The sequence below is a fragment of the Melospiza melodia genome, chromosome 14, assembly GCF_035770615.1.
Source record: "Melospiza melodia melodia isolate bMelMel2 chromosome 14, bMelMel2.pri, whole genome shotgun sequence".
Classification (NCBI taxonomy): domain Eukaryota; kingdom Metazoa; phylum Chordata; class Aves; order Passeriformes; family Passerellidae; genus Melospiza; species Melospiza melodia.
Window position 1 is genome coordinate 6,104,132 of NC_086207.1, and position 13,755 is coordinate 6,117,886.

At 40.7% G+C, this 13,755-nt stretch overlaps 1 protein-coding gene across 1 annotated transcript in view; it reads right to left on the bottom strand.

Annotated features, from left to right (window-relative positions):
- Window positions 1-4,219: 4,219 nt before the first annotated feature.
- DOCK2 (dedicator of cytokinesis 2) overlaps window positions 4,220-13,755 on the bottom strand; it is a 159,538-nt gene continuing 150,002 nt past the window's right edge. Inside the window, exons 47-52 of the mRNA XM_063168555.1 lie at window positions 12,713-12,850; window positions 11,211-11,338; window positions 9,464-9,644; window positions 8,061-8,181; window positions 6,924-7,066; window positions 4,220-4,970 (exon numbers count right to left, since the gene is read on the bottom strand). Coding sequence (XP_063024625.1) covers window positions 4,896-4,970; window positions 6,924-7,066; window positions 8,061-8,181; window positions 9,464-9,644; window positions 11,211-11,338; window positions 12,713-12,850 — 786 coding nt within the window. The 3' untranslated portion in view covers window positions 4,220-4,895. The remainder of the gene's footprint in view (window positions 4,971-6,923; window positions 7,067-8,060; window positions 8,182-9,463; window positions 9,645-11,210; window positions 11,339-12,712; window positions 12,851-13,755) is intronic.

Consider the following 13,755-nt stretch of genomic DNA (forward strand, 5'->3'; position numbering starts at 1 on the left):
TCCCTTAAATGAGTGTTTTCTGATGCCCAGCACCTGTGCTGTGCCATTTAAACCCATGGTGACACCTTCAGCAGCCACCTGCCATGAGCTGAACTGATCCCAGCACTGGCAAGGTGTCTCAAGGGTTAACTGAGGATGGGAGATCAGTCATGCCAGCCACATGAACCTGGTGCTAAATGCAGGCTGAGTACCCGCACACAGAGTGGGGCATCTGGGGCTGCAGGATGCATTAATAGACATGAAAAAATCATTTTCACAGACACTCTGTTTGTTCCAGCTCAGACACTCACAGGGGCTGTCTCATCACAGGCTCAGCCACAGGAAAGATCCCTCATGGCACACAGAAGCTGTCAGCTATCCCTGAAAGACAAAAAACTGCATTGAAAAAGGACAATTCTGTGCAAAACCCAATCAGATCAAACTGGCCTTGCTTTAAAGCCGTGATTAAATTTATCTAACATTTAAAAGTTTATGAAATCCGTGGCCTACCCGAGGTTTGTTTGCAGTGCAATTCTTCATTTACAGTGTTAATCTTTAGCACCCTCTGCATCATAAGAGCAAATCAGAACAGATAATTACACAGAGTCAATAAAGAACAAGTCCTCTCCTCACCCCAGAGCAGTAAACACTGCCAGTGCTGAAGTCCTTACAGCTGAGGGCAGCCCTGGAGTGTTGCTCAATGCTCCCCCTCAGAAGGACCTGGAATGCCTAAGAGTGAGTAGGGACTCAGTTCTGGGAGGGAAATATAAATTCTATGCAGGGATTTCTCCAAGGCACCCAGGATAGGAGATGGCCGCAAGCTTTTTGTCATAGAGGCTTCCATATTCCTAAAAAAAAAAAAAATAGAGAGATGCATCTAAAAAGATGGACATCTCTTCATCCAAAAAATACTGACAGAAAGAATCCTTAAACTGTTTCATTTTCTTCCCTCCTCAGAAACAGTTAAAAAAAAAAAAAGAGTCTGGAAAACAGAAGTTGGCTTTAAATTCACTGATTTCTCTTGATTTCTAAATGAGAAAAATGCTGTATTTGGTTAAGTTATTCCTTTTATCTTCCTTCACTCTGGAGAATTGACCTCTGCTTTTGTTTTAAACAGAATGCCCTAATTCTGGATGATTCTCATTGACATTGGCATGTATGGAACCAGTCTCTGGGATAAATTCTCCATCATTTGAATAGTTTTGTTCTGAAGCTAGAAAAAAAAAAAAGAAAAAAGGATCCTCTGGTATTTTTATGATACTTAAGGTAAAATCCTTGAAAGTAGCAGAGGAAGTGAGCAAGAGAATTATATGGTTGGGTGCCTTCAAACACAACTCCTGTACAGTGACTGACTTAAACAGAAAGCAGATTTAATAAAAAATAAAACCACTTTCTCTTTCCTATCATGCTATTTTAAAAATGTATTTAACACCTCTTCTTTCTGACAGTGCCCTCATGCCATGGTCAGGGTGGAACAAATGAAAGCAGAGATCCAGTGATGTCTCATGTGTCAGTGGAGTCCTCACAGAATAACCAGGACCCCCACTGGGCACTGGAAATTGTTGGTTTTTAAGGTCTTTTGCAACTCAAACCGTTCCATGATTCTCCTCACCCACAATTGCTACTGTCTAATAAAGAAGGTTACAGGCTGTGTGTGATAGAGATAAAAGTTCAATGTCAGGCAGGTACACAGGACTATCACATATTCAAGTTCCAGAACAATGTGTTCCTAAGGTCTGTAAAATCTTTAATAAAACTCTCCTTCCTCCTCAGAAACTTGATCCTTATTGACTTAGACTCTGACCATTTTCCTATAGCTCCCACCAGCTAATTTTAAATGAGATTTTAAGGGCAATAATTTCCCCCCAGAATGAATATTTAAGTCATAATTTCATAATAAGAACTTGGTATAATTTCATGGCACAAACAAGGGCAGGCTGGATACCCAGGTCAGGTGAGGGTACTCCTGAGCGCCCTGACTGGGTAAATGCCAACATTTGCTGTGCAGACCTTGTGCTGCACTGACACAGCGGCTCCTGGGGCTGGACAGCACCTCCAACACGGTTTTACAGTCCACAGAGACACCCAGGTTCCTGTGTCTGGGTAAAAATGAGATTTCTGCCTTAACTGAACTGCAGTGTGCAGCCTGAATGCATCTCAGGTCATTGCAGTGTAACAGCTCAGTACAGGTCAGCTCATCAAATTCAGCTGCATGTGCAGCTTCCCTGCCCTGCAAACAGCTCATTAATTACAGATCACACAGCCCCATCCTTATCTCAGTGCATGTGAGAGCAAACCAGACTGCCACCAGCCAGACAACTGGAAAGGTCACAGAGAGGGGAAATAACTGCTACAGAAAAGCACAGGAGAACGTGGTGGGGTTCCTGAAGCCATTCCAGAGCTGAGTGGAGCCATTCCTGCTGCACTAATTCACAGCAGCCAAAGCCTCACCCTGTCCTAGAGGAAATTTCTGCCCTCTGTGCTTCACCTCAAAGAATGTCAAATACAGGTTCTGTCCCTCACCTCTGCACACATGAACTAAAAGCCTGTTGAGCTCATGACACACAAGGCAGTAACCACTGATAATTCACATTTTTAAACAGATGTTGCCATGCCGGCACTTTATTGTCCCAGGGCATCAATTGTCCTTCATCCTATGTTGCTTGTTTGGACTAAATGTCAGTATCCACAGTTACTGGAAACTTGTGAAAAGCTGGAGCTTGTCCAAACATCCTTAAAATTCCAGTTTTGTGAATGCCCTCTTCTTGGCAGCTATTTTTTTATTTGTAATTTTGCTTTTCTCCTCAGGGTTGATTGACACGATTTCAGGCTTGGAACTTGGGCTGGCAAGGGAAGGACAATCTATGGAGTGGGACAATGAAAAAAATTATCACTGATTTGTAGTAAACTAAATGTGAACCTAAAACCTTCCCCAAAAACTGAACTAAAACCTGAGCAAAACACAAGCAGAAATCCTGAACCCCTGTCTTAACACACAACACCAAATATCCCTTGGACATTGTGCTCCCTCCTTCCTGGTATTTGTTTCTGGGCACTTCCTTCACTTCCATTCTTACTACTTCTTTATTTTGAGTCACAGTATTTCAATAACAATTTATAATAACAGCTAGAAGTAAAACTCAATTTTTCCACCCACCTGAAAACATCTCTGCAAGATTCAATAAATAAAACCTTTAACAGTATTTTTACAAAGAATAAACAGTTTCTAAATCATCATTCTTACTCATTTCCACTAGAATCAAAAATTTTCTTTTAAAGTACTTGTTTATTTTCTGCTATATTCAGGGTACCTTCAGATAATATTGAAGGACAGCTTTGACACCCTCCCTCCTCTTCCCCCAGGTTTGCAAGATGTTAAACGTGAACCCTTCAACCTTTGATTTTTCTACCTTCTCTATTAAACAGAAGACTTTTTTCATGGAAAACTATTTTCTTCCTTTGTGCCTCTTCAGAAGTACTATCAAATTTTTGTGAAAAGCAAATGAAATAAAATGAAACCCAAATTCTAACAGAATTCATGCCAACACTGTAGTTAGTGTTAAACCTGGGCCCATTCTGTTTTGCTGTCTGGTTATTCTGGTGAAGGTGCAGCATTAATTCCAATGGCAAATATTTCTACCCTCTCACAGAAAACAATCACTAACTACTCCAGTAGAAAACAGCTTCACTCTGACAACTTGCAAAAAGAGCCTAAATTCATAAAACTAATTTACTCACGCTGTGTGTTAAAGTGTTGATAGAAAAACTTAGGTTTAAACAAACTGCATGTGTCTTTCCATAGATTGAACTCCACAGCAAGAAATAACTTCAACCTCTTTATCTTTCCCAAATCTGTAGAAATGACAACAAGGCCAGTCCCCTCATCCACAACATTGTACATGAACATATTTTATTTACCTTGTATAAACCTATGTCAGTGTCTGAGATGTAAAGGGGTGAGTGGAGGAAATCAATTATTCACCTTTAGACCCCCCTCTATCTGGAGAACACACTTAGAGAAAGAGCTGCCAGGTTATGAAGGCTCTGAGGTGCTGACCTGCAGTGCTGTGGAGCCTCACACCAGTGAGGCATCACCTCCCAACCCACCTCAGACTCAGAAAATCAATCTGAACCCAGCAAACTTGGGCTTGTAGAATTCTGTTTGCCGTCAGTAAAAGCTATTACCTTTCATATAACGATTCCTGGAGATGTCAGGGAGAAAGGGTCAGGGCAAATAAAACAGATTTGTAACATTTTATTGAACAGCAGGAAATGCATCGTTTGTTCATCATACTGCTGGATGTAAGGTCAATTTGCACATGTGTAAATAAACTTTTCCATGTTTTCAAAGCTGCTGCTCTGAGAACAGCTCAGGCAGTGACAGCCACAGAACCATCCAGGGAGATTGAGGTACAGAGCACAGGGCTGGGAGCAGCAGAGGATCTGTGGCTGTAAATCCAGCTACAGCCACACTGTAAATTGTCAGTGGCTATTTTGTGCTGAGCCATCTGTTGCCTTGGCTACAGTGCCAGCAAGGATTTAAGGGTATCTGGATGTCTGTACAAGCTCCAGAAAACCCAAACTCTGCTGTTTGCCAAGAGCAGCCCTGAGCTGCATCACACAGTGAGCTGCTGGCCTGGGCACACATGTCACTGCTCAGGAACAAGCAGTGTTCAACACCCAGCTCCCTCTGACCTGTACAGCCAGAGCTTTCTGTCCCACATCCCAGGGGACACATCCTGCAGTGTTTCCCTCAAATGTAATTCCTGTATCTGTATCACAAGTAACTTAGCAAAGCTCATGGGAGGTGTTGTTCTCCATCAGCGCCTTTCTTCAGAGTAGATGGTGCTCTAAAATAGAATATTTGTGTGTAGATATAATTGTTTTCAGTTGAGAAGTGATCTTGTAAAACTTGATCACAGATCTGTTGGTGAGGGTTTGAAATGCTGCTCCACAGACTGCTTTCCATCTTCCAGAACTCTGGAAATGCGCTGAAAAAACACCAAAACAGATTTCATATGTTAAAATGAATATGTGCTGGATTCAGTAGTAAGTTTACTAATTACTTGTGCCTTTAAGCTGTAGCTAGAGAAAAAATACATTAACCAAATTCTGCATATTTTGAATTAATTTCTCTATTCTGCAAAACCTTAAACATGGACTTAAACCCATGCACATGATTCCAAACATGTTATGAAGCACTTCACAAGTGGATTTTCATCACTAGTTAGTCCTTTTTTCTGCCATGTAAGAGAGAACATTCAATCCTCTGTCTTCTATATGCTATTTAAATTTAAATGAGTGGACGAGATAGTGCCGAAAATCTGCAGCTCCTGGGTCTGAAATGAACAACTGTGTGATAAATTGCATATAAGTGAAATACTACAGACTTCACATTAATAGGTTATTCTTGTTCCTATGAGAAAAAATGTGATTATGAGCACATTTAACTGAAGGCTTTCCTAAATGTTACTATGTGGTCCCTGAAGGCATAATCCTTTTTTTTTTTTTTTAAGAAAATCCCAAAACACTGCAGAAAGTAATGAATATAAATTAAACTCATTACCCAGGAAAAAAGAAACCAAAACAACAAACCCTTTGCATTGAAAGATCAGAAAAGCTGGCATGTAAAATATTCCAGAATACTTTCGTTGGTAGCTACCCACATCTGCATTAAATGTCACCCTCCCATTACCTTCAAAGTAGGAAAACCCTCACATTCTGTGTCTGAATAGTTAACCTGGATATTACTTTCTCGTTTTTCTTTTTTTTCCCTTTCTTTTTTATTTAATTTTTTTTCCTGTCAAACACTACACTAAATGAAATAGTTTTAATTTTGTGAAAATCTCAGACATCAGTGAAACGTTCCTCACTTTAGAGGAAGGCAGCCGGCTTTAAACCAGTGACAGCTCCAGCAGAAGCCGATTTCCCCTTCGCGCTCATCATTTCCCCACAGCATCCCCGGGCGGTGCCCGCTCCCATCCCGGCCCGGTCCCATCCCGGCGTTCCCATCCCGGCCCGGTCCCATCCCGGCGCTCCCATCCCGGCGCTCCCATCCCGGCCCGGTCCCGCCGCTCCCCTCCCGCCCTGCGGCTCCGCTCTCGGCGGGCAGCCCGCGCCCTCTGGCGGTGCGGGAGCGGAGCTGCACACGGGGGCATCCTTCCATCCCTGCCTGCATCCTTCCAGTCCTGCATGCTTCCATCCCTGCATGCTTCCAGTCCTGCATCCCTGCATCCTTCCTGTCCTGCATCCCTCCATCCCTCCATCCTTCCATCCCGGCATCCTTCCATTCTTCCACTTTCTTCCACTACTGCATCCTGGCATCCTTCCATCCCTGCATCCTTCCAGTTCTGCATTCTTCCACCCCTGCATCCTTCCATCTCTGCATCCCTCCATCCCTGCATGCTTCCATCCGTGCATCCTTCCATCCCTGCATCCCTTCATCCTTCCAACCCTGCATCCTCCATCCCTCCATCCCTGCATCCTTCCCATTCCTGCATCCTTCCAGTTCTCCATCCCCGATTCCCTGCATCCCCCTTCATCCCTCCATTCCTGCATCTCTGCCTTCCTTCATCCTTCCACCCCTGCATCCCCCTACACCTGCATCTCTCAGTCCTTCCAGCCCTCCATTCCTGCATCTCTTCATTCCTCTATCCCAGAATCCATCCCTGAATCCATCCCAGAATCAATCCATCCATCCATCCATCCATCCATCCATCCATCCATCCATCCATCCATCCATCCATCCATCCATCCATCCATCCATCCCCCCCCACTGGAAATGCTGCCCCAGCCAGCTTTGATTCCACCCCTCTCTCTGACAAAAGCAAAGAGTTTCCCTTATGAGCCCATTTGTCTCAAAAATACTTAATTTTCATAGCACAGAACTTAGCAATATGTAACCTTTCCCTTTCCCCCCCTTCCCCCAAACACACAGGACCTACCATTGTTTTAAATAACTGGTTCACTTTCTTTCTTTTGAAGGTTTTCTTGTCACCATCTGAGGTGGAAGGGAACACTGGATGGCTCAGCCTGTGTGAGGCAATTGTTTCATCAGATGCCACAGTGCTGACAGACAGAGTTACTCCTTAGGATGGAAACAATATTGGTTACACAAAACAAAACCAAAAACGGAGAGTCAGACTGTAAGACAAAGCAGAACTCAAAATTGTGAAGTACTGCAATGATTAGAGAAAATAGAGACATTTTTAATCCAACTATAAGCCTAGAATAAAAAATTAAATGATAGGTAAACAACAAACTCCATTACATTGAAACTGAACAGTGAAAAAAAAGAACCAATCTGGCCAAAGAATTAAAAATAGATAAACACATGCCAAAGAAGTGGGCCATGGCAGGCTGTTGTGTTGTGCTGAACATCTGTTACAGGCATCTGGAAAAGAGGGGCAGTGAGAGGAATAGAGGAAATGCAGGCTAAGAAATGGGATGTCCTGTGGAGCAAGGGGGTGAAAGAGACTGAAACTGGGCCTGTTTGTCTGTGTGCCCCAGCCTAGAGATGAGCTCCAACTTCAGTCTCACTTTCCCTTTTCTTTCTCACATCTCTCTGGGGGCAGCTGTGTTATCTTGCTTCCCCTGCCTCCCTGGTAAGGCAATCTATGGGATTCCTCTCTGCCTTCAAAAACAGAAGTCAAAATCCTGTTATGGGGCAAGCTCTGGGGATATTCATCCCCCAGAGCACAGCACAGAGCATTTCTCCCAGTTTCTCACACTGCCCTTGGCTGTAAGCCTTGTTTGTGCTCCTGAGGCCCTACAGAGCAGGGAAGCTGAATAAACCTTGCCTCTTTGTAGGCAGTAGGAATGCTCACACTGTGCAAGGAAGTGAAATCAGAGCTCCAGGGGTAACAGAATTGGCATTTTGGCACAAGGTACTATGGTGTTACCCAGCACTTGGAGCAGTACAGCCTCACATGCACAGAACACTCTTCAATTATAATCTTTGTCCCAGTGGATTTCACAAGGGTGGAGAGAGCTGCCAGCCCTGCTAGGAGCAAACCCTTCATTGCTGTTTTCTTAACATCCTAATAAAATTCAGAATTCTCACCCTGGGGTAAGCACCTTACCTGCAATAGTAGGCATAGAACGACTGACAGTGCTCATCTGCTTGAGGACAGAAGTTTTCTGAGGTGCCACCACGTGGTCTGAGAGGTTGGTGTCACTCATGAACTCGTATTTCCTTGATAGCTGTTAAATAAAAAAAGCCCAAATGTTAATGATGGACTGAGACTTTGGTTCATGTATCATATGAAGTACAGTCTAAAAATATGTAACAATTTTGCAGACAATTTATAGTTAGATAAAAACTTCTCATTCTACGTAGAAAAAAAGAATTCTAAAAAAGTTACAGAAGTAATCTGTGACCTGAAATCTGAATTCCTACCCTATTTTTGGCATAATACCATCAAACAACTCTGGGTGTGATCTGCAAAGAAAAATGAAGTTTTGAAAACATTTCATTTTAATTCCTATTGCATTAACATGCCCAGCTTGGCTGCTGCAAAGCTTTGTCACTGAGTTTTTGAAGCAGAAGAAAATCCTCTAACTCAATTCACAGTGGGATCCCCACAGTTTGGTGTATGTGTTATCTAATTTCATCAAAAGCCAAAGGTGTTACTTGGTTTTCTATATCAGGGCTCCTCAAAGGATGACTGTGCTTTATCTCTCTTTTGCACAAGGACATGCAGTGTAAGACAGTCATAATCATCCATGAGTTTCTCTGTGCTTCCCCAAACAGCCTTGGCTTTCTCCTCCATTCATTTTACCTTTGATGATTCCTTCAAACAGTTTTGATCAAATTATTTATGCTCCCTCCATGTATTTCAGCAATCTGTTACTGCCTGGCTTTTTAATTTAGATGGGGCCTGTGTATCTAAAGGACATACACTAAAATCAAATTCTCTTCAGGATTAAACTGTGTGTATAAAAAAGGCCCAGTGTAAGTGACATAAGTCACTGGAATGATCCAGCAGGGCAATAAAAGCCCTTGGATGATCTATGGAGTGCTTCCAAACTTCAGTCTGGCACCATTGAAGGAGCAGTGTTTGCAATCTTGCAGTTTCCTAACAGCTGCATGTTCCATAACAAGGTACAAAACGTCCAGGGCTCATCACTTCTGAATCAGCCCTGACCGCGAGGAGCTGCCGTGAAATGTCAGCACAGTCAATTGCCTCTCCACAGGAAAGCAGCTTAACCCTCCCCACACAGTGCTCCTTTTTCAGCTAACCAGAATCTGCCAGAGCCTCACAGCTCTGGTATCTGTCACCAGAAGCCAGGAGGGATGATCTGATTTTCTCACTGATTTGTTTTCTCTGCAGCATCTCGCATGTTTCTTTCATGGCAGGGCAGATCATCTCTGCATCCTTCCCTTTATGACAGCTGCAGTTCTCTGGGATATATTTTCCTTTTTTAAGGAAAGGGGCAATGTCCTCTTTTTCATGGATTATAAAACACTAAATCAGTGACATACACATTTCATGTCAGAGATAGAAATATCAGCTGCTGCCTTCTCATCAGCAAACACCACACTGCTTCTTTTTGTTCTTTTTTTGGACCTTCTCATCTTGACTTCAGGATGAGGATTATTTTGAGGAGCAGTCTCCTCTGCTTCTGCCTTTCCTTGCTTTGGTAGCACTGCTTCCAGATCAAAGCTGCAGGAGCAAAAGAAAGAAAAGTACAAGTTTCTTAGTGATATTTTAAAAGCTGCTGGTATTCTGATGTCATTTCCCCATGAAATATAAATGCAGGTCATTCTCTCCTTCTACTTTCTAGGCAGCCTTGCAAACTGCTGGCAAAAAGTATCTGATGTGCTTTAGCAGCTGGCAACTGGAGATACAAATAAGATGCCTTCAGGCAGTGTGACACCATCTTAAAATGTAGTGAAGAACGTAAAATATTAAAATGAGCTCAAATCCCTCTTTATAGATTTGTGCATCAGCTTAACTAAACAGAGCAGAGCTCACATGGCAAGTTGATGTCTGGTGATGGTGGTGCTGAAAGTGAGGCAGGCTGTTCTGGTTGTACAAGGACCAAAGGGGAACAGAGTATTTTAGTCTGTTGCCATGTTTTAAATGCATTCTCCTATTTATTTCACCATGTTGGACAAGACTGCACACATCCAGAGATTAACCCCCCCTTCCACCTTCTTTCTTCCTCTAATTTTTACAGTTTAAAAATTGGGCTACTTCTCATTAAAAAAAACCAAACCAAACCATGAAATTGGTGCTTGCTTTACTCCCTTCTCAACCTTTGGAGCATGGGACTGAACTTATGTTACAACATAAAATTGATAAACCAAGAAGTGTGGTCAATCTGTTGACCTAGAAACAAATTAGCATCCTAAGAACCAAAAGCAGGTGCAGGATGCCTTGTCTGGCTGTGTCAGAGGTGTCCTGGTGTGCTGCAGCACACAAATGATGTTGGTCTGCTCCACCCTTCTGGAGGGCAGCAGGAGCAGCCTCAGGAATCTCAAAGAAGAACAAGGCCTGTCTTAAAAACCAACCCTTCCACATTAGGGTCATACACCACTGGAATTTTTCAAAGTGAGCTACTCAGAAAGGGAGATCAGATGTTGAAAAAATAATCAAACACTGCTCAACAGGTTCAGTTTTACATGTACCTTGTTTGGGAGGAAGTTTTGTGTGCCTGAAAGATAATTTATAAAGGGAACTAAACAATTTGTGGATGACAAAGCTATACCTATAATTGTTCTCTCAAATTTAAAAGTCTCTTTGTTTTCCATTAGGCAAAGCATTTTACATTATTATAGACTTTACTAAAACTAGACTTCAGACTTTACTAAAATCTTCCACCTCCTTTTCAAGTTTGTAAAATGTAATTACATAAGGAACAACCTTTACAAACAAAATATCCTAATTAAGTTAAAAGCTGTTTAAAAAGAAACTTGTAAAAAACCACAGATCTTGGTGTTTGAAAAGTGATTTAATTTTTAAACTACTTATTTTCTGAAAATGAAATACCACTTTTTTTTTTTTTATGAGAGTTGAACACATTTTGTCTATTAAGTTTGAAACACTGTAGTTTTCAGCATAGAGGAAGTGATAGCTACAATTTAAAACAATGTTGGTGTAGTCTAAAAAGGCTGCTGGTGATTTTCCTTGCGTTTATAAAATCTTACTGTTTCATCTCATAAAACTGATTAAAAAACAGGACTGAAAAAGAGGAATTATTTATAACCAAGTGCATTTGCAACCAACCTTTCAGAGGCAGGTTTCCTGGGAGTGCTGCAGTCGGAGCTGATGGAGCGCATGGAGATAAAGGATAACTGGCGGTAGGATTTCAGCATCGACCTCGGCCGCCCCACCCTCTTCTCATCAAACTCTGGCTACAGCAGGGAAACAGAAACACATCCTGTCAAACTCCTGGCTCTTAATTCATCCTCCTAACACAGGGCTTCAACACTGTGCAGGTGTTTAACACCTGGCATTAAAGAAGTTGTCTGCTCCCATTAATTACTGCGATTTGTCCTGGATCTGGATGAGCTCTTACTCTTCAAAACTTCCAAACTCAATTCACAAAGTACATTCTCCACAAAATTATAAATAGGCTGGGTTTCTTAACCCAAACCTGCCCAAACCAATCCTAAACACAATTCACAAAGCTCATTCTCTGCAAAATTTTAAATAGGTTGGGTTTTTTAAGTGCTGGTCCTAAGAGTGTTGGAGGGTTCAAGCAAGAGGCAGTATCTCTGATTGTGGATTACAGCCTCTGTTTTTGCAATTATTATTGCTATAATATTATTATAATAATATATTATAATATAATTATAATTATACAACTTAATATTTTAACAATATCATATAATTATAATATATTAGATGTAAATATATATTATAATATATGATGTATTATATATTTTTGCATTATAGTATGTTATATATTGTATACTATATATTATATATAATACATAGTAATGATATTATAATATAATATATATAATAGATATAATATTACACAATTTCAAGTAAATCATTGCAATTGCTGCCTCTATTATTGCAAAATAAAAGCAATATTCAGATAGATATATAGAATTTTCATCATACTGGTATATAATACAGCACATATCCAAAATTTAAATTAGAAACTTGCTACTTTTCCCCTTATAACATTCTATTATAAAATCACCAATGCTGAAAGCAAAAATATAAAATAATTTCCAAAGCAACTGGCATTTAATCACAAAAAGCAGGCAATGTCATTCTTGCTACCCTGCACAACTCAGATAGAATATTTTATTCAAGAATTATCTGGGGAGTTTGTATTCAGAAGTTATCCTTCAATTGCCAGATATTTCAGTTTGTTCTCAACTAATATTTATAGTATTATACACATGACAGGTTTTACTTCACAACACAGTTGGAAATGGCTGGCACAGGGAGACATCAATTGCAGATCAAAGCCCTAAACCACTAAGAAAAATTACAAAGAGAACAAACATAAGAACTTGCTTTTACTTCCTCAATAAGACTGAAAAGATTTGCAATTTTAAGTCGTAATAAAATATACAAAAAATCTTCCAGAGTGAGGAATATCTACTGTGTCAGAGAATTGAATCAGCTCTTGGATGACACAACTCAGATCTTACTATTTTTATATCACAAGAAAATCCATATGCAAAACAAAATAGCATGTTTTTGTTTAGAAGAAGATGTGTGTTAAATAAAGAGAAATTGGGTAGAGGTTAAAAGGAGAGTAATACCAATTCTCTGGCTCCATATTGTTTTTCCACTTTAACTTTTAAATGCATGAAACATTCCTCCATCCGGTCATGGAAAGGACGAAGATTATCAGAAACTCTTCTTCCATGAATTTTAATTCCAGCCCCAAGGAAAGGTATCTTAGGAGGAACAAAAGAAGAAAAAAGGTGAGACTTTTCATTTGTGTCCAACAACCTCTCTGGCTGTGTTTAAATTATCTTGGAAATCAACTGCAAATTTCTTCCTGTGACTGGCAGGTGGATTTGCCCATTGATGTCAGCTTGGAGCAGCAGACACAAGATGGAAAAGGCTCATGGAAAATGGGTTTTCCCAGTAAATTTCTGAAAAATGTTAGTTGCTTCACAGAAACTGTTTTCTCTCTTCTATATATTTAATGTTACGAGATTTTAGCTCCCCTGCTGCCGCTAACCTTTTCTAACTGCTTTACTTCAGCTTTTAACTCTTTTGCATTAATATCTGGGATATTTTTGTAAAATCCACTTAGATTCCACACTTCCTTTTTGTGTTCTGACTCAGTAAACATTGTGAACACTGATCCACCCGTCACATTGATCATATTTTATGGAAGTGAAATTCCAAAATAACTTTTAAAATTGTGGTATTAAAGCCCATCTGTTACTGACAGATCTGTTTGGATTTGGAGGGATAGGTAGAAATTCCTTAGAGGGATTTGGAGGGATAGGCAGAAATTCCCCTTATTTTCTAATGCCAGGTCAGTCAACCCCACTGAATTCATGGAGAGATTCTGATGGCCAGAAAACAATCACACACAGAGCTGTGGTGGGCAATGACACAGGAGAAACTGTAAATGTACAACTCAAATAATAACCAAACTGGGATGAATCAAAATGAAAAAGGAAGAAACTTCAAAAACATTAAGAAAATAGTACAAACTATTCCACTGAAACTATTTGGAAGATTCATTTCAAGGCTGGGAGAGGAATGAACAGTAAATTTGTGCTGTTTCTCATCTATGAAAGAGAGACAGAATCATGGAATCATTGACTAGTTTGGGTTGGAAGGG